Source organism: Callithrix jacchus, chromosome 22, assembly GCF_049354715.1.
Source record: "Callithrix jacchus isolate 240 chromosome 22, calJac240_pri, whole genome shotgun sequence".
Classification (NCBI taxonomy): domain Eukaryota; kingdom Metazoa; phylum Chordata; class Mammalia; order Primates; family Cebidae; genus Callithrix; species Callithrix jacchus.
In genome coordinates this window covers 14,682,703-14,700,954 of record NC_133523.1, presented here as the reverse complement: position 1 = coordinate 14,700,954, position 18,252 = coordinate 14,682,703, and the positions used below count along the sequence as shown (strand labels likewise).

At 54.0% G+C, this 18,252-nt stretch overlaps 1 protein-coding gene across 4 annotated transcripts in view; it reads right to left on the bottom strand.

Moving 5' to 3' along the window:
* TPM4 (tropomyosin 4) overlaps positions 1-17,108 on the bottom strand; it is a 37,757-nt gene extending 20,649 nt beyond the window's left edge. For 2 of the 4 annotated variants that reach the window (XM_035286999.3, XM_002761858.7), the window contains exons 1-3: positions 16,912-17,108; positions 7,557-7,682; positions 1,304-1,437 (exon numbers count right to left, since the gene is read on the bottom strand). In XM_035286999.3, the coding sequence (XP_035142890.1) occupies positions 1,304-1,437; positions 7,557-7,682; positions 16,912-17,025 (374 nt within the window). In that variant the 5' untranslated portion in view covers positions 17,026-17,108. Of the gene's footprint in view, positions 1-1,303; positions 1,438-7,026; positions 7,238-7,556; positions 7,683-16,911 lie in introns of those variants that run through there. The other 2 variants (XM_035287000.3, XM_035287001.3) reach the window with 1 other exon arrangement.
* Positions 17,109-18,252: the final 1,144 nt, after the last annotated feature.

The following is an 18,252-nucleotide window of genomic DNA, read 5'->3' as shown; positions in this document are numbered from 1 at the left end:
TGCCTCCCAGGTTCAAGCGATTCTCCTGCCTCAGCCTCCCGAGCAGTGGGATCACAGACGTGCACCACCACACCTGGCTAATTTTTGTATTTTTAGTAGAGACGGACTTTCACCATGTTGGCCAGGCTGGTCTCGAACTCCTGACCTCAGGTCCACCCGCCTCAGCCTCCCAAAGTTCTGGGATTGCAGGCATGAGACACTGCACCCGGTTCAGGGTCAGTTTCAAGTATATTAACCTTGCTAGTTTGCACCCGTCCCTGAAATAGCTGTGACCATCCAAAAGCCTAAAGCCTACCTGAGAACTCCACTAACAATCACCGACACATCCCAAGTTTCCTTTCCTCCTTTCCACAGTATCCTGAAAAATTTTTTTTTTTGAGACAGGGTCTCACTCCTTCAGAGGCTGGAGTACAGTGGTGCAATCTTGCCTCACTGCAGCTTCAAACTCTCAGGCTCAAGTGATCCTTCCATCTCAGCCTCTTGAGTAACTGGGACTACAGGTGTGCATCACCACACTTGGCTAATTTTTGTATTTTTTGTAGAGACAGGGTCTCACCAGGTGGCCCATGTTGGTCTTAACGCCTGAGCTCAGGCGATTTGCCTGCCTCCGCCTCCCAAAGTGCTGGGATCACAGGCAGGAGCCACCACACCTGGTCTATCCCGAAATTTGGTGTCTCAAGAACACTGAGAAGAGGCACCGTGGCTTTCAGAGAAAATACTTCTCGTATTTTGCAATGCTTTGCAAACTAACTGCCACAGACAGTCATACCTGCAGTCTCACATCTGTCCATTTTGTCTGCCTTTCTGTCTGTTGGAAATTTCTTTTCATGGTTACCATTTGGATAAATGCCCTGCACCCCTTTTTTTGACATGGAGTTTCGATCTTGTTGCCCAGGCTGGAGTACAATGGCATGATCTCGGCTCACTACAGCCTGTGCCTCCCAAGTAGCTGGGATTACAGGCACCTGCCACCATACCTGGCTAATTTTTTGCATTTTTATTAGTAGAGATAGGGTTTTGCCATGTTGGCCAGGCTGGTCTCGAACTCCCGACCTCAGGTGATCTGCCAGCCTGGGTCTCCCAAAGTGCTGGGATTACAAGCGTGAGCCACTGCGCCTGGCCAAGGATAAACATCTCTACCCACGGAGTGACGGTTTACAAAGCGCTGTCATGCATTTGTGGACAGGTGCATGTCCCTGTGACCTTGTTTACTTTCATGCCAGCTCTGGGAGGTCGGCAGCACCATCCGATCCCCATTTTCCAAAAGCAAACATGGATGCCACCAGATTCAAAGCCTCCTTACCTCTCACTCTCATCTGCGGCCTTTTCCGCCTCCTCCAGCTTCTGCAGGGCTGTGGCCAGTCGTTCCTGAGCCCTGTCCAGCTCCTCCTCAACGAGCTGGATGCGTCGGTTAAGGGCAGCCACATCACCTTCAGCCTGGGGGGGTTGGAGGTGCAGCCAAGTTAAGAAGTATCGGGCCACCCACCAGTGGGAATCTCTCATGTGTGCCGCCCTCCATTAACCCGATTTCCCCGTCAAAGCCCACCCAGGAGTCCAGGCCATAAGAAACTGACACTCGTACCAAAATTTCAGTATGATCTTCCCTGAAAATGTCCAGGAAATACATCCACCACTCAATAGTAAAAGGCGAGTGTCCCAGTACAAGACAGGGAGTTGAGTCAACGCAGGAGACGAACATACCACGTGCTTTGAGATCAGTGTCAGTGCTGGCCTCCCCAGCAGCTCACAATAGACCCAACGTTAGGCTAAGACCTAAGATAGGCTATTCTCTGAAAAAGGCGCACAGTGTTACCGTGTAGAGTTCTAGGGCTCACTGTGGGATTCCTAGAAAGAAGGCCAACAGTGACCTGGCTCATTGTGTCCCGTGAGTCCCACTCCCATTCACTGGAACGGCAAGATAAATCCAAGAATATGAAGCCCTCAGTTAAATGTTGGCCACGCAATTACCAAGGTAGGAAAAGGTGGGGCAGCCTTGTTGGAATTCCATCCTTCCATCAGCCTGGCTGAGAGATGGCAGGACAAAAAGATATGAAAACGGAAAGAAAACTTGGCTGCAGGCATGGAAGACATACCCCAACAGTGTTACTGGCTTTTCGACGTGTTTTTACCTACAAGGAAGGAAGTACAATGGAAAGCAATAAAGCAGGAACTCCAGGGCCAAAAAGTGCTGGGTTGGAATCCCCCGATTTGTCATTTTCTTTTCCTTTTATTTTTTTGAGATGGAGTCTCTTGCTGTCACCCAGGCTGGAGTGCGGGGCACAATCGTGGCTCACTGCAACCTCCACCTCCCAGGTTCAAGCAGTTCTCCTGCCTCAGCCTCCCGAGTAGCTGGGATTACAGACGTGCACCATGCTTGTAATTTTTTGTATTTTTAGTAGAGCCAGGGTTTTGTCTTGTTGGCCAGGCTGGTCTCAAACTCCTGGCCTCATATGATCCACCCGCCTGGGCCTCCCAAAGTGCTGGGATTACAGACATGAGCCACTGCCCAGCCATACTTTGCCATTTTCTTCTTTTTGTTGTTGTTCAGACGGAGTCTTGCTCTGTCACCCAGGCTGGAGTACAATGGCGTGATTTTGGCTCACTGCAATCTCTGCCTCCCCGGTTCAAGCCATTCTCCTGCCTCAGCCTCCCAAATAGCTGGGGTTACAGGCACCAACCACCATGCCTGGCTAATTTTTGTATTTTTAGTAGAGATGAGGTTTCGCCATGTTGACCGGGATGGTCTCGAACTCCTGACCTCAGATGATCCACCTGCCTCGGCCTCCCAAAGCGCTGGGATTATAGGCATAGCCACCGCGCCCAGCTGCTTTGTCATTTTCATAGCCACGTGGTGTTGGGAAGGTTGCTTCACTGTCCTGGCCCTCTCCATCCCAAAGCCTGGTTAGTTACAGGACTGCCTTGAGGCTGTAACTCCAGGATGTGGCGCTGCTTACCCCCAGCAGGTGGGACATGCCAGAGAAGTGCATCTCTTACTGCCATGGTTTTATTTTACTGCAATTTCATCCTCACACACTGCACCCATTTTACAAGTGGAGAAACTGAGGGGCCCCACCAGGGAAAGTGGTTTTGTTCACTGACTCAGTTGGTAAGATATGAATGGCCTCTAAGACCCATCCAGGGCTCTTCCTTGTCGGAACCTGTCCCCTAGGTCCTGCCAGGGCTTCGAAGCCAGGCAAGTTGTCCAGTGATGCCCACTCTTCGGAAGGAATATTGAGAATAGGTCAAACAGGCGTCAATCAAGGGAAAAAAGGAAGCCACACTAGCTTTTTCCTATCAAGGCAAATGAAGAATCCCTGAATTGGGAAGGCTATCAAAATTATTAGGAAGGCCGGGTGTGATGTCTCACACCTGTAATCCTACCACTTTGGGAGGCCGGGCAAGTGGATGGATCACATGAGGTCAGGAGTTTGAGACCAGCCTGATCAACATGGTGAGATATCGTCTCTAATAAAAAAGCAAAAAATTAGTTGGGCGTGGTGGTGGCACCTGCAATCCCAGCTACTTGGGAGGCTGAGGCAGAATAATCGCTTGAATCCAGGAGGTTGCAGTGAGCTGAGATTGCGCCACTGCATTCCAGCCTGGACAACGGAGTGAGACCTGTCTCAAAGAAACAAAACAAAACAAACAGCCTGGCACGGTGGCTCACGCCTGTAATTCCAGCACTTTGGTAGGCCGAGCTGGGCGGATCACCAAGTCAGAAGTTCGAGACCAGCCTGGCCAACATAGTGAAACCCCATCTCTACTAAAAATACAAAAATTAGCTGGCATGGTGGTATACCTGTAGTCCCAGCTACTTGGAAGGCTGAGGCAGGAGAATTGCTTGAACCTGGGAGGCGGAGGTTGCAGAGAGCTGAGACCACATCACTGCACTCCAGCCTGGGTGACAGAGAGAGACTCCATGTCAAAAAAAAAAAAGAAAGAAAAAATTATTAGGAAACCACTCCCTGTCCTGTTCCCTAAGTTCATATGGGAAAAAAAAAAGAACGAGGTTAACATGGCTGAAAGACATAAGTAGTGTCAGGAAGGCTTCTCAGCCCCAGACTCCTAGAAGCAGATGGGCACTCCCACAGGTGTTTCTGATTGCAGCGTCCTCTGAAACACCAATGCAGAGAATCCATGAAAACCACTGATGAAACCGTCTTAAGAAACGCCACTCAGGCCTTCCCATGAATGGGTGCCTTTCATTCTTTTTAATTGCATCGATCTTAACTCCTCCTACCACCTTCAGTAACTGGGGCAGGAACTGATGTTGCAAAAAATAAAAATTAAAAAACGCCACCAACACCATTATCCAATTCCAGGACATTTTCCACCCGCCAAAAACAATCAATCAAAAACCAAAACCGTGTACCTATTAGCAGTCAAGGAATTGATTTGAAAGATCAAACAGAGGTGCTTGATTCCTGAGGTGTCTTTTAAGAAGTGAGTAGCCCTTACGTGGGAAATTCTGAATCCTGACAGCCAGCGCCTTTGGCAGATTTCCAACTGTCTGGAGCTGAGAGATACACGCATATCTATACACGCATACATATATATGTATTTTTGAAAAACTGCTAGTCACTGCCAGTCATTTTGGGTTCCGCCCCTTCCTGCAATCAAAGCCTTCCACAGGCTACAAAGGATTTCCCTTATAAGGTAAAAGAGGCTTGCTAGTTACATGTGGCAAAGGAACAGGAAGATGTCAGTTAATCACACAAAAATCTAAACGAAACCAGCTGTCGGGAAACAGGCCCAGAAGTCTACCACATGCCGGCTCCTGGCTTATTCTACAAGAGTGAGAGTTTTTTTTTTTTTTTAACCCACCCTGTTCTTAGTTCCTTTTGCCCTGGGAGAGGTTTTTCCCTCTCCCAGACAGAGAAGCATCCTTTGCTTTTTCAAGAACTTTTGAAAGTCTTCAACTTTCCAAAAAACATCATCCCTCCCAACTAAACGGTCCCACTCCTAAGTCTTGGCTTTTCGGCTGAGGGCCATTTTGAAGCCGAGTTAATTGTCCTCCAGTGAGATGACTTGGGATGAGATCAGAGGGAGAGCCGTGTCGGTTAAGTGTGAGAAAGAGGCCAGACCGGCTACCGATTGCGGCTTACACCGGGTTTCTAAGGACTCTTCAGGCCAAAGCAATCCTTACAGGATTAAACGCTTCAACCACGGCCCAGGTTGCGGCCCCCATCTGGACCCTTTCCAGACCTTGCAATTCACACCACCGATTCCATCTGGCCAGGCACCTATTGCCCCTCTAGGGTCCCCACTTGAGCCTTAACACTTACTTAGCTTTCAGGGCTCTTGGGCTTCGACCTCTACCCGCACTGCTCCCCATCCCCCCACACCATACAACTTTCTTGCCTCTGAGTCTGTGCACACTCATTTCTCTGGTCCCAGTAAACTTATTCTATAAGACCCTGCTCAACCTCCATTTTGGAGCCTCCCGCGTGGAATTCCTCTGTGGAATGCAAATCTCACTTCATCAGTGAGTCAGTTCCTCTGTCTCCATTTGTCTGTGAGCTCTCCCCAGGGCAGAGGGAAGGCACAGAAAACACAATCGAGGCCGGGCGCGGTGGCTCAGGTTTGTAATGCCCGCACTTTGGGAGGCGGAGGTGGATGGATCACTTGGTCAGGAGTTCGAGACCAGCCTGGACAACATGGTGAAACCCCGTCTCTACCAAAAATACAAAAAATGCCGGGTGCGGTGGCCCAGGCCTGTAATCCCAGCACTTTGAGAGGCTGAGGCGGGCCGGATCACCTGAGGTCAGGAGTTTGAGACCAGCCTGGCCAACATGGGGAAACCCTGTCTCTGAAAACAAACAAAAAACAAAAACAAAAAAATTAGCCGGGTGTGGTGGCGGACGCCTGTGATCCCAGCTACTTGGGAGGATGAGGCAGGAGAATCGCTTGAACACGGGAGGTGGAGGTTGCAGTGGGCTGAGATCGCGCCACTGCACTCCAGCCTGGGTGACAGAGCGAGACTCTGTCTCAAAAATAAAACCAAGAAACAAAACACAATTGAGCACTTACAAAGCACCAGGCTCCACGCCTGAGACTCCTGGGACCCTCCCTGCTACTCTGAGGGGTCGGCATTCTTATCAGTCCTACTCACAGATGGGGAAAACAGGTCCTAAATTGTAAACACCAAGTCATGCAGCTGGTAGGTGGCATGAGATGGGACCAGATCAGTCCCCAGCCCCTGGCGGTGCCACCTTCTGTCCCGAGGGACAGCCAGGGGATGATGCTGAGGAGGTGGTGAAACTCCCTCCTTTTTCAGACCCATTGTCTGTCTCGGGCCCCGCGACTCCTGGCGGAGGCGCACTGCAGGCGCTCAAACGATCGTGGGTCCAGGGCCCCGCGGTAGCGTTCCCAGGGCCTTCTGGAGGAAGGCAGGGTCCCGCCGCCCAGGTTCCCGCAGGAATCAGCTGGAGAGAGAAAGGCGGGCGGCTCGGGGCTGAACTTCCGCCACCCCCCCACCACGCCTGGAGCAGACACGTCGCCGCCGCGCCCCTGGGAACGGTCGGGGAAGTCCAGGCAGGAGCTGGGAAGCCGCGACAGAGGCGAGAAAGTGCGACCCCCTCCCCAGATCCCCGGACCGCCGCCGAAATCCCGGTCGGCCGGTCAAAGCCCAGACAATAGAAGCTCCACGTTTCCATCCTTACTCCCCGCCCCCAAGTCCGGCCGCGGGTTTCCCTCCGCCCGGGACCCCGGCGCCAGCCCCGAGCCGGAGCCTGCATGGTGCAACCCTCACGCCGCTCCACCTCTTCCACCCGCGGATCGCGCACCTCCTCGGTCCCATCCCCCATTTCCCGCGCGGCCGGCCCCGCCCGACCGGGATGCGGCGCCCCCTCCCCAGTCCCAGGCCCAGGAGGGAGGACGGAGGCGGAAGAAAGGGGTCCCAGGCGCGGGGAAGCGGGTCCGCGATCAGGCCCCGAGGGCTGCGCGAGGGCGCGCGGGCAGCAGGGAAGAAAGGAGGGCGCGCGGGGGAGGAGGCTGCGGGCGCAGGGCCGGGGCAGGGGCGCTCACTTTCTCGCGCCGCTCGCGCTCGCCGTCCAGCTCCCGCTGCAGGCCCTGCGCGCGGTCTTCCGCCTCGTCCGCCTGCTGCTGCAGGGCCTGGATCTTGCGTTTCACCGCCTCCAGGGAGTTGAGGCCGGCCATGGCGCGGAGGCGCAGAGGCGCAGAGGCGCACGGGCAGCGGCGGGCGCTCGGCTGGGCTCGGCTCCGGCGAGAGCTGCACGGCCGCGCCCCGGCCCCCCAGCCTTTGCCTGCGCGGGGGCCGCCCCCGCCTCTCCCCGCCCCCCGGGCCGGCCGCCGTCGGGGCGATGAGGTCACCCGGCCTGGCCGCCGACGTCAGCACCGCTGGGGGAGGGCCTGACGTCGGCACCGCTGGCCACAACTGCTGGAAAGTGCCCCTTTTCGGGACTTATTTGGAGAAAGCGCCGGGAGGCACCGCCTCCTCCTCCTCCTCTTCCTCCTCCTCTTCCTCCTCCTGCGGCGCTCTCCGCCCACCCACCCACCGGGCCCCGCCGCGGGCTCCCGCATCCCTGCGCTCGTACGTCGGAGGCTTTCTTCTCCGTGAGCTCCAGCTTCTCCTGAGCGTCCTTCAGATCCTCGGAATATTTGTCCAGCTCGTCCTCGGTCCCTTTTAGTTTCTTCTGGAGGTGCGTCAGCTCTTCCTCCACCTGGGGACGACAGAGCGGGGGACCGGTCAGCCTGGGGGCTGGGGCACGTCCCCGAGGTGCAGGGGTGCCCACCCATATTCACAAGTGCCCTGCCTCTCTCAGGGCCTCAGTTTCCTCATCTGTAAAACGGGTTACCTACCATAGCATGCACCACGCCATCCATGGTTACTTGATTGTCACATCGTCCTTCCCTCGTCCTGAGGACCAGCTGTTTTAGCCTTATTGGGGTCCTCAGGACTCTAGGGAAATTGATGACCGCTTTTGGGAAACTGAAGACGCCACACGTTTTCCAGAAATACACACGCCGGTTTCAGGGGTGCGGCCTCACCATGATCTGGGGTTAAGCAGTCTCATTCTCCGCGTCTGGATTCCCCCCACATCCCTGTCCCCACCCTTTCGTTCTGACCTCAACACGGGCAGTCAGAGAAACTTTCTAACCAATACATCTGCTCTCCCTCTGCCTAGAACGTGCTATGGCTCCCTATGGCCCAAGGCAGTGGTTTTCTCACTGTCTCACCAAAATACTCTGAAGGGCTGAAGGGCTCAGATCTAGGGCCTCATTTCCGGGCTTTGGAGGCTTGGCTAGAAGAGACTCATCGCTACAGGGTCACTTTCTTTGAAGGCTCCCGTTAAGTCTTTAAATTTTTTTGCATATAGGCCATGTTCATTTTAATAAAATGTCCCCTTCTTTCCCTACATTTTCAGTCCTCTGTTTATCCCAAGACTCTGTCCCTATCCTCCCACCACTCCCAGTTTGAGAAGTTCAGGTCTATGGGACACAAACCACAGCCCCCATCACCTCTCATCTTTGTCACCCCCCACCACACGGACCAAGAGCCGCCTCAAGAAGCCTTTCCTGTCACCTCCAGGCTCTAACTCCCTCCCTGGGCCCCCAACTCTGGCTTAGGATGATCATATCCAGTTCATGCCTGCATCTGAATTTTTTTTTTTTTTTTGAAAGTCTCACTCTGTTGCCCAGGCTGGAGTGCAGTGGCGTGATCTCAGCTCACTGCAACATCTGCCTCCTGGATTCAAGTGATTCTCCTGCCTCAACCTCCCAGGTAGCTGGGATTACGGGCACACACCACCACACCCAGCTAATTTTTGTATTTTCAGTAGAGATGGGGTTTTGCCATATTGGCTAGACTGGTCTTGATCTCCTGACCTCAAGTGATCTGCCTGCCTTAGCCTCCCAAATAGTTGGGATTACAGGCATGAGCACCACACCAGGCTTGGATCTGTCTTTTGCCTCAGATCATTTGGCACTCATCTTGTTCCTGCTCCAGGGTGGGCAAGCAGCCCCCACCGAGCCAAGCTTCATTCTCCTGCTTCCTCCCCACAGCAGGAGGCTCAGAGAGGTGGAATGATTTTCCCCAGGTCACACAGCACAGGGTTTGAGCCCTCGTCTTCTGAAGATAAGCCTATTATGAACTGAATGCTTGCTTCTGCCCCCTCTCCAATTAATATGTTGAAGCCCTCATCTCCGTGTGATGGTAACTGGTGATGGGGGCCTTTGGAAGATGATGAGGTTTAGGTGAGGTCTTGAGGGTTGACCCACCATGATGGGATTAGAGTCCTCATGAGAAGAGACCAGAGCTTGGTTTTCCTCTTCCCATGGGAGGACACAGCAAGAAGGTGACCATCTGCAAGCTAGCTAGAGAGCCCCCCCAGACATGGAATCTGCTGGCACCTTGATCTTGGACATCTAGCCTCCATACTGTAAGCAGTAAATGTCTAGTATTGAATCCACCAGTCTGTGGTGTTTGTTATAACTGCCTGAGCCGATGAAGAAGAAACCCTTGATCTTGTTGGTCACACCAGGCCAGCTTTCCTTCCTCCCTCTGTGACTTGCGTCTCTTCTTTTTCTTCCTGAAGAGGGTATGTTTAAAAAGCTGCCGTGCCTGTGGCTTCAGCTCTCAATCCTCTCTGGGTTACAGGCTCACCCCTGAGAGGATGTGCAAAATGTACCAGGTGCCCCATGTGTGTGTGCGCGTGTGTGTCTGTGTGAGCATGTATGTGCATTATTATTAATCTTTCATTTCTGAGACAGAGTCTGGCTCTGTCACCCAGGCTGGAGTGCAGTGGCGAGATCTCAGCCCACTGCAACCTTCGCTTCACGGGTTCAAGCAGTTCTCTGCCTCAGTCTCCCAAGTAGCTGGGATTACAGGCGTGAGCCGCTGCACCAGCCTCGTGTGTGCATTTTTTGGCTTTTTTTTTTTTTAAGATATGGTCTTGCTCTGTCTCCCAGGTTGGAGTACAGTGGTGTGATCATAGCTCACAGCAGCCTCAACCTCCTGGACTCAAGTGATCCTCCTGCAACAGCCTCCCAAGTAGCTGGAAAGTGTGAACTCTTAAAAGGCTGTATCACAGCCTGGCCAACATGGTGAAACCCCGTCTCTACTAACAATCCAAAAATTAGCCAGGCATGGTGTCCGGCACCTATAGTCCCAGCTACTCAGGAGGCTGACAGGAGAATTGCTTGAACCTGGGAGGCGGAGGTTGCAGTGAGCCGAGATTGCACCACTGCACTCCAGCCTGGTCGACAGAGCGAGACTCCATCTCAAAAAAAAAAGAAAAAGAAAAAAGGCATCCAGGCATCCTGTCTTGGGGGCTGCTGGAGGATGGGGTGGAGGCTGGCAGCTGGGGTTCAACTGAAGTCACTTAGGTGACCTGTAAAGGTCTCTAGCTGAGGTGCTGCAGAGAGCAGGGAGGGCAATTCTGTCTGACATCCCAAGCCCGACCAGGGCTGCCTGTGGATCAGGGCAAAGTCAGAGTCTACAGAGCCTGACCTTGACCTCCAGGCTGGGATCCTGGAAGCCAGACTCCACACCCAAGCTCTGTGACCCCCGTCCCCTTCTCTGTCCTCAGTTCCTTCATCTGCAGAGCAGAAGCCTTGACCTGCTGGTCTCTGAGCGTTTCGGCAGCTGCTTTTGCACTTCTGCCTGGACTTGAGAAAATGGGCCAGTTTCCTTAGAGACGTTTCAGACAGAGGTCAGCCCTGACCTATAGCGTCCACCTGACTTCCTTCCAGGTCTGTGGGTCACAGCGTTTACTGAGTGCCAACCGTGTGCCGAGCACTGGGCTCTCCTAACATGTAGGAAGAGGAAGAGCAAATCTGACAGCATTGGGTTCATCAGGATATGAAGATGGCTTGGGTGTTTTGCTTTTGGTTTTTTTGAAATAGGGTCTCGCTGTGTTATCCAGGCTGATCTCGGACTGCTGGTCTCAAGGATCCTCCCACTTCAGCCTCCTGAGGGGCTGGGACAACAGGCATAAGTCACTCCCCGACTGGTTGGGAGGTTTTTTGTTTGTTTGGTTTGGGGTTTTGACTACTTTTTTGGGGGGAATGTTCTGGGCAAGAACAAGGTGAGGACAGGGATAAAGGTGGCAGGAGGCTATCCGGCACTTAGCATGTGTTGGGTGTGTTACAAAGATATATATTTATTTTTGAGGTGGAGTCTTGTTCTGTTGCCCAGGCTGGAGTGTAGTGGCACGATCTCGGCTCACTGTAACTTCAGCCTCTCAGGTTCAAGTGACTCTCCTGCTTCACCCTCCCTAGTAGCTGGGATAACAGGCTCTCGCCACCACACCTGACTAATTTTTGTGTTTTTTGTAGAAACAGGGCTTCGCCAGGCTGGTCTCGAACTCCTGACCTCAGGTGATCGCCCCACCTCAGCCTCCCAAAATGCTGGGATTACAAGTTTGAGCCACTGTGCCCGGTCAGGGCGTGTTACAAATATTGTCTCTGGGAGGTCCAATACTACGGAAGGGCAAACAGAGTCTCTGAAAGGGGAATGGACTTGCCTGATGCCACACAGATGGGGGGTTTGAATCTTTGTTAGTCTGATTCCAAAGCTGGTTTGCTTGATTTCTAGACCATGCTGGACCCGCTGCTAAGAATGGCTTTCTGCTTTTCACTGGGAGGGCTTCTACTGTTCCTCCATGCCCAGTCCCAAGGCTCCCCACCCTGGTGGCCTGCTCTGCTGCCCTGAGCAGAGCTTTCGCCACCCCTATGACTCTCCCAACCTCTGTCCCTCCCTGTGGCCCACACCTGACCTCTGAGCTGGAGGTATTCATAGTCTGACTGTCGCCCTCAGCCTGGAGTTCCTTGGGGGTCAAGTCTGGGACTGAGGCCACTAAGGGAACACTGTAAGAAGTGTTTGGGATGACACTGCGTGTTCTCACTCATAAGTGGGTGTTGAACAATGGACACAGGGAGGGGAACATCACACACGGGCTTGTTGGGGGATGGGAAGCCAGGGGAGGGATAGCAGGGGGTAGGGGATAGGGGAGGGATAGCATTTGGAGAAATGCCTAATGCAGATGGCAGGGTGATGGATGCAGCAAACCACCATGGCACGTGTGTACCTAGGTAACAAGCCTGCATGTTCTGCAGCTGTACCCCTGAACTTTTTTTTTTTTTTTTTTTGAGACAGTTTCGCTGTTGTTACCCAGACTGGAGTGCAATGGCACGATCTCGGCTCACCGCAACCTCCGCCTCCTGAGTTCAAGCAATTCTCCTGCCTCAGCCTCCCGGGTAGCTGGGACTACAGGCATGCACCACCATGCCCAGCTAATTTTTGTATTTTTAGTAGAGACGGGGTTTCACCATGTTGGCCAGGATGGTCTCGATCTCTTGACCTCGTGATCCACCTGCCTTGGCCTCCCAAAGTGAGGGATTATAGGCGTGAGCCACTTCACCCAGCCAACCCCTGAACTTAAAGTATAATATTTAGAAAAGTGTTTGGGATGAATCAGTGACAACCCCAAACCCTTCAGTGGTAGGCAGTGGGTATAAAAATAGGTGAGCCCTCGCTGGGCGTGGTGACTCATGCTTGTAATCTCAGCACTTTGGGAGGCCGAGGCAGGCGGATCATGAGGTCAGGAGTTTGGGATCAGCCTGACCAACACTGTGAAACCCTATCTCTACTAGAAATACAAAAAATTAGCCAGGTGTCGTGGTGCGCACCTGAAATCCCAGCTACTCAGAAGGCCGAGGCAGGAGAATTGCTTGAACCCAGGAGATGGAGGTTGCAGTGAGCTGAGATGGTGCCACTGCACTCCAGCCTGGGGGATAGAGTGAGACTCTGTCTCAAAAAAAAAAAAAAAGATTAGATCAGGCTCTGTGGCTCATGCCTGTGATCCCAGCACTTTGGGAGGGTAAGAGGGGAGAATCACTTGCGCCCAGGAGTTCAAGACCAGAATGGGCAACATAGTGAGACCCTGTCTCTACAAAAAATAAATAACTAGCTGGGTGTAGAGGGGCATGCCGATAGTCTTGGCTACTGGGGAGGCTGAGGTGGGAGGATCATTTGAGCCTGGGAGTTCCAGACTGCAGTAAGCTATGATTGTACCACTGCACTCCAGCCTGGGCAGCAGAGTGAGACCCCATCTGTAAAAATTAAATAAAAAATTTAAACAATCAGACATGCACCAGGTTTCTTTCCATCTACCCAAATTCCATATGCCAGGTACACGCTAGTCTACAGAGCCTTGCTGTAACCAGTCATTGGCCCTCTGCAGGCCTCAGTTTCCCTGCCTGTAATATGATTACCTTAGTCCCTGCAAATGGGGCCTTGGGGCGGGGCCGAGGCAGGATGTGGGGTCAAAGGCCAGTGGTGGAGGATGTTGCTGCCCTGGGAGGGGAGGGGAGTAGGCAGGAAGCGGCTGGGCTGGGTCTCTTTGTCCTATTCCCACACTGGGTAGGCAGGGCCAGAAATCAACGCTTGGCTGCCCAGTCCCCCAGGGTCAGGCTGGCCCAAGAGCTGCTCTCTCTGGCCTCCTGCAGAGTCAGGCACTCTAAGTGCCTCTATTCCTCAGCAGGACTGGCCATCGGCCCTCGTGGGGCTCTGGCTTCTGCTTGGGAATTCTGGAATCTTGGGTTCCACACCTGAACAGCAGAAGGCATCATTTGTCCCCATTTCACAGATGGGGACACTGAGGGCTCAGAGACGCACAGGAACGTGTCCTCAGTCATGAGGCTAGGAGGGTCACAAAAACCAGGCTCCATGGCTCATGCCTGTGATCCCAGCACTTTGGGAGGTTGAGGTGGGAGGATCACTTGAGCCCAGGAGTTCGAGACCAGCTTGGGCAACATAGTGAGACCCTGCCTCTACAAAATGTAAAATAACTAGCTGGGCGTAGGGGTGCTTGCCTATAGTCCCAGCTACTGGGGAGGCTGAGGTGGGAGGATTGCTTGAGCCTGGGAGTTCGAGGCTGCAGTGAGCTGTGATTGCACCACTGCACTCCAGCCTGGGCAGCAGAGTGAGAGCCCATCTCTAAAAAATAAAAATAAGTAAAAGAAGACTGACATACACAACTTATGTGCTAGTCTATGGAGACTTGCTCTGAGTCCACGTCTGCTCCAGTGGCCATCTTTGTGGGACAAAAAAGGCGTAATCAAAAGAAGCTGTCCTCACCTCCTTGGCCACACAGCTGCCTGGAGGCTTTGAGGCTCCTTCCCTTTTGAACTTGTGGCCTTGGGAGATGAAGCTGTATCAGCCGCTCATACCTTAGTAAGAATTAGAGCTGTAAACTTGTTTCTCTTTGAATCTCTGGCTAAGTCCCTCATGGTGAGGGCTAAATGATGGATAGAAGCTGGCCCAGCACAGGATGGATGTCTGTGTTTGCCAGGGAGGGTCATACAGAAGGCAGAGGGAGCTTGTGGCGGGGAACACTGGGGCGTGTTCCCTGTGACACAGACTCTTAGGGCAGCCCCGGGGCACTGGAGGCTGGGGAGGCCCAAAGGGGAAGTAGGGCGGGGCAGGAAATCAACCCACATTTATTGAGCGCTTACTCTGCACCAGGCGCTGAGCCAAGGGTGCCATCTGTACAGTCACCTCTAATCCTGTCATGGGGCGGCGAGGGAGGCCCTACTGTCACTTCCGCATCTCACTCATGCAGCCGTAGCCGTCGAGAAACAGAGAGGCCGGGGTGTTTGCCCCGGGGCATCCAGCGACTGAGCCATAACTCAAACCAGTCTGAGCTCGGACTTTGCCTTTAGCTGCTGGCTGGCAGGCTCCTGGCCTGGGCGGGGCTGGACACTGGGTGCCACGGTCCTAGGCACCTCCCAGGGCTTTATCTGAGACCTGGACGCTCCCCAGGGCTTGGCAGTTGACCTCCGGGTGGATAAACCTTGTGGGGAACATGTCTCTGTGGGAGGGGACTCCTCCCTTCCTTCCTCCCACCCACTGTCCCCGTCTGCTCTGCCCCAAGCCATGGCCACGACCTTGGGATCCTCATTGCCAGAGTTTCTGGGACTCTAGTTTACAAAGTTCTGGGTCTGTGTGGGCTCTTGGCTGCCAGGAGATGGGAAATGGCCTCCTTGTCTTCTGTCTGCCATGGGCCACCCACCTCCCCCACCAGGGACCCCACCACACACACATCGAGACCCTACCCAGTCAGCCCTGCAGCAGGTCTCAGCCCTGGGACCCCACCACACACTCACACGCCCGGCCGCTCTCCCGGACAGCTGCCCATGAGACCTCGGGGTCCCGTTACAGTGGAGGCTTCCTGATCCAGGGGCACAGCATCACCTACAAGCACACACAGGTTGACACAGTCACCCTCACATCCACAAGCACACGCACACGCCAGCAGAAACAGTCACGGACACACACCCCGACAGAAACACACTCATCCACACATGCACCAATAGAAACACACACTCATCCACACACATACACACCCCAACAGAAACACACACTCATCCACACACCACCAGAAACATATCCACACATGCTCACACGCACACCCCAACAGAAACACTCATCCACACACACACACAATAGAAACACACACTCATACACACACCAATTGAAACACACATCCACCCCAAGAGAAACACACACTCATCTAAACACACAGAGACACACCAGAAACAGTCACCAACATACACGCAACCCAACCCAACAGAAACACACATCCGAATGTGTGCACGCCCACACACGCATGCCAGCAGAAACCCGTCACCCGGACATACATATGCCAACGCAAACATAGCCACGTCAACGCGTACCTTCGATCACCATCATGCCAACATTTGCACAAGCACACACACAGCCCGCCTCTCCCGCCACCCTCATGGCCCCCTACCACCCACACACACAGGCTCACAAACACACCCACACTCTCTCACACCTTCCCGCACTGCGGGCAGCATCCCGCACTCTCACAGCCCTCCTGGTACTCTCCTGTTCTCACAGTCACCTTCACCCTTCCACACTCTCCTCCCCTGAAACACACGCACATGGACCACAGACACACACAACTTATGTGCACACACAGAAAAGCTCACACAGATACACTCACATACAGACACACAGAGAACTGTTCAAACACACACAAGTAAGTATACACACACAGACACACGCAGAAATGCTTAAACATGGATATACGCAGAGACACACAGAGAATTGCCCAAATACACACAAATACGTGTACGCATGCTCAAACATGTAGATACAGAAATGCTCACATACACAGATGTACACACACAGAGACTTGCTCAAACACACAGAAATGGCCAGGTGCGGTGGCTCACGCCTGTAATCCCAGCATTTGAGGAAGCATGGGCAGATCACTTGAGGTCAGGAGTTTGAGACCAGCCTGGCCAACATGGTGAAACCCCGTCCCTACTAAAAATACAAAATTAGCCAGGTGTGGTGACGCGCGCCTGTAATCCCAGCTACTCAGGAGGCTGAGGCAGGAGAATCACTTGAACCCGGGAGGCAGAAGTTGCAGTGACCTGCGATCTGGTCACTCCAACTTGCACTCCAGCCTGGTGACAGAGCAAGACTCTGTCTCAAATACACACACATACACCCCTGTACACACAACCACACCCTATACACACATACATGCCCAAACACACACAAATACAAACCTGTATACACACACATGCTAAAACACACACACGGCATGACCCCAACTGCCCTATCTAGTACACAACCTCCCAGCGGAGACGACAGGTCCACCTCCCTCGCAAACGTTCTCACTCTCTCCCTCCCCCACCACCTCTCTGTCAGACTCAGTTTGTTCGCACTGGCCCTGCTGGGGGTGGGTCTGATCGTCACCCCCCTTCCAGCCCAGAGCCCCATCCAAGGAAGGTTACAGTCCCCTCGCTCTTCCTCGCCCAAAGCATCAGCTGCACCCCCAGTCCTCCCGACCAGGGCCCCCGCACAGAGAGGATGCCCTGCAGCCCGGCGCGGCCCAGCAGAGGGAGGCTTACCTGCTTGCACTTGTCCTCGGCGGCTTTCTTATCCGCCTCGGCCTGCTCTGCTCGGTCGATGGCATTCTCCTTGTCCAACTTCAGCATCTGCATTTTCTTCTTGATGGCCTCCATGGCTGGGTGCTGGTGTGGGGGACGTGGGGGGCGCGGTGGGCTCTGTGGGGGCTGCGGCAGGCGGGGGCTGTGAGCAGGCGAGTGAGCCTGGCAGGGTGGAGGAGAAGCCCTTATAGCCTCCCCGGGTGCACCCGCCCTCCTGCCGGGCGAGTCTTGGAGGAGGACCAAGCCCAGGCCGGCCGGGCCAGCCGCCACTCGCTTGCTCAGGAGGACTTGGCCAGCTCACCGTGCTCCCCGCAGTCCTCGCCTTATTTGGACGTGGGATTTTTTTAAAGGAAGGAAAAAAAAAAGGTCCTAGCTGCTTCCATTTTTAATCTGGTGACACAGGTCCCGCGTGGGCGTGTGGGCACGGCACAGACCCAGGAGAAGCTGCACGGGCAGGACCTGGGGTGGGTGCCGCTCTGGGCAGCCTCAGTTTCCCTGTTCGTCCTTGGGAGGAATGAAGAAGGCTTGCCGGTGGGTGCAGAGTCCTGGGGCTGCGATGTCGGGGGGGCTGCTGTCTTTTCTGCCTTGGGCTTGTCTGTGGCTCCCAAGTACCTGGTCCCCAGAAGATGGGAAAGTGCCTGTTAAGTAGAACGAGCAATCCCCCGCCCCCTTTTCTCTGCCTAGGAAACGTCTATCTTTCAAGGCCCAGATCTCACGGCCCCTCCTTCAGGAAGCCTTCCTGGATTCCTAAACAAGCTTGGCCTTTTAGCCCAGCATCAAACCTTCTCCTCTCCTCTAGGTCCTGGCTCTCTAGTGTCAGGGATTAGGCCTCCACTTCATTTCCTGCCACCATGCCCAGGGAGCCTTCCTGGATTTCTCCCACCTCTTTCTGTGGTGCCTCTGTCTCTCTTTTGGTGACTGTCTCTGCATCTCTTTCCATTGTCGCCGTCTCTCCTGCCCCCTGGTGGCTTTTACTGCATCTAGCTCACAAGGGCGAGAAGGCCACTCAACTGATCTGGGCCATCTCTGAAACTCTTGGAGCCCAAGGCAGGCTCCTGCTGTCCTCCTTAGGTCTCATGTCTTCCTTCCCTCCCTCTTGTGCTGGGAATCAAGCTATGGCTCCCCAGTTCCCAAAGAACAGGAGGCCTTAGCGCCTCAGCATCCCGCTTAAGACTCTGCCCCCAGGCCGGGTGCAGTGGCTCACACCTGTAATCCCAACACTTTGGGAGGCCAAGGTGGGCAGATCACCTGAGGTTGGGAGTTTGAGACCAGCCTGACCAACATGGAGAAACCCTGTCTCTA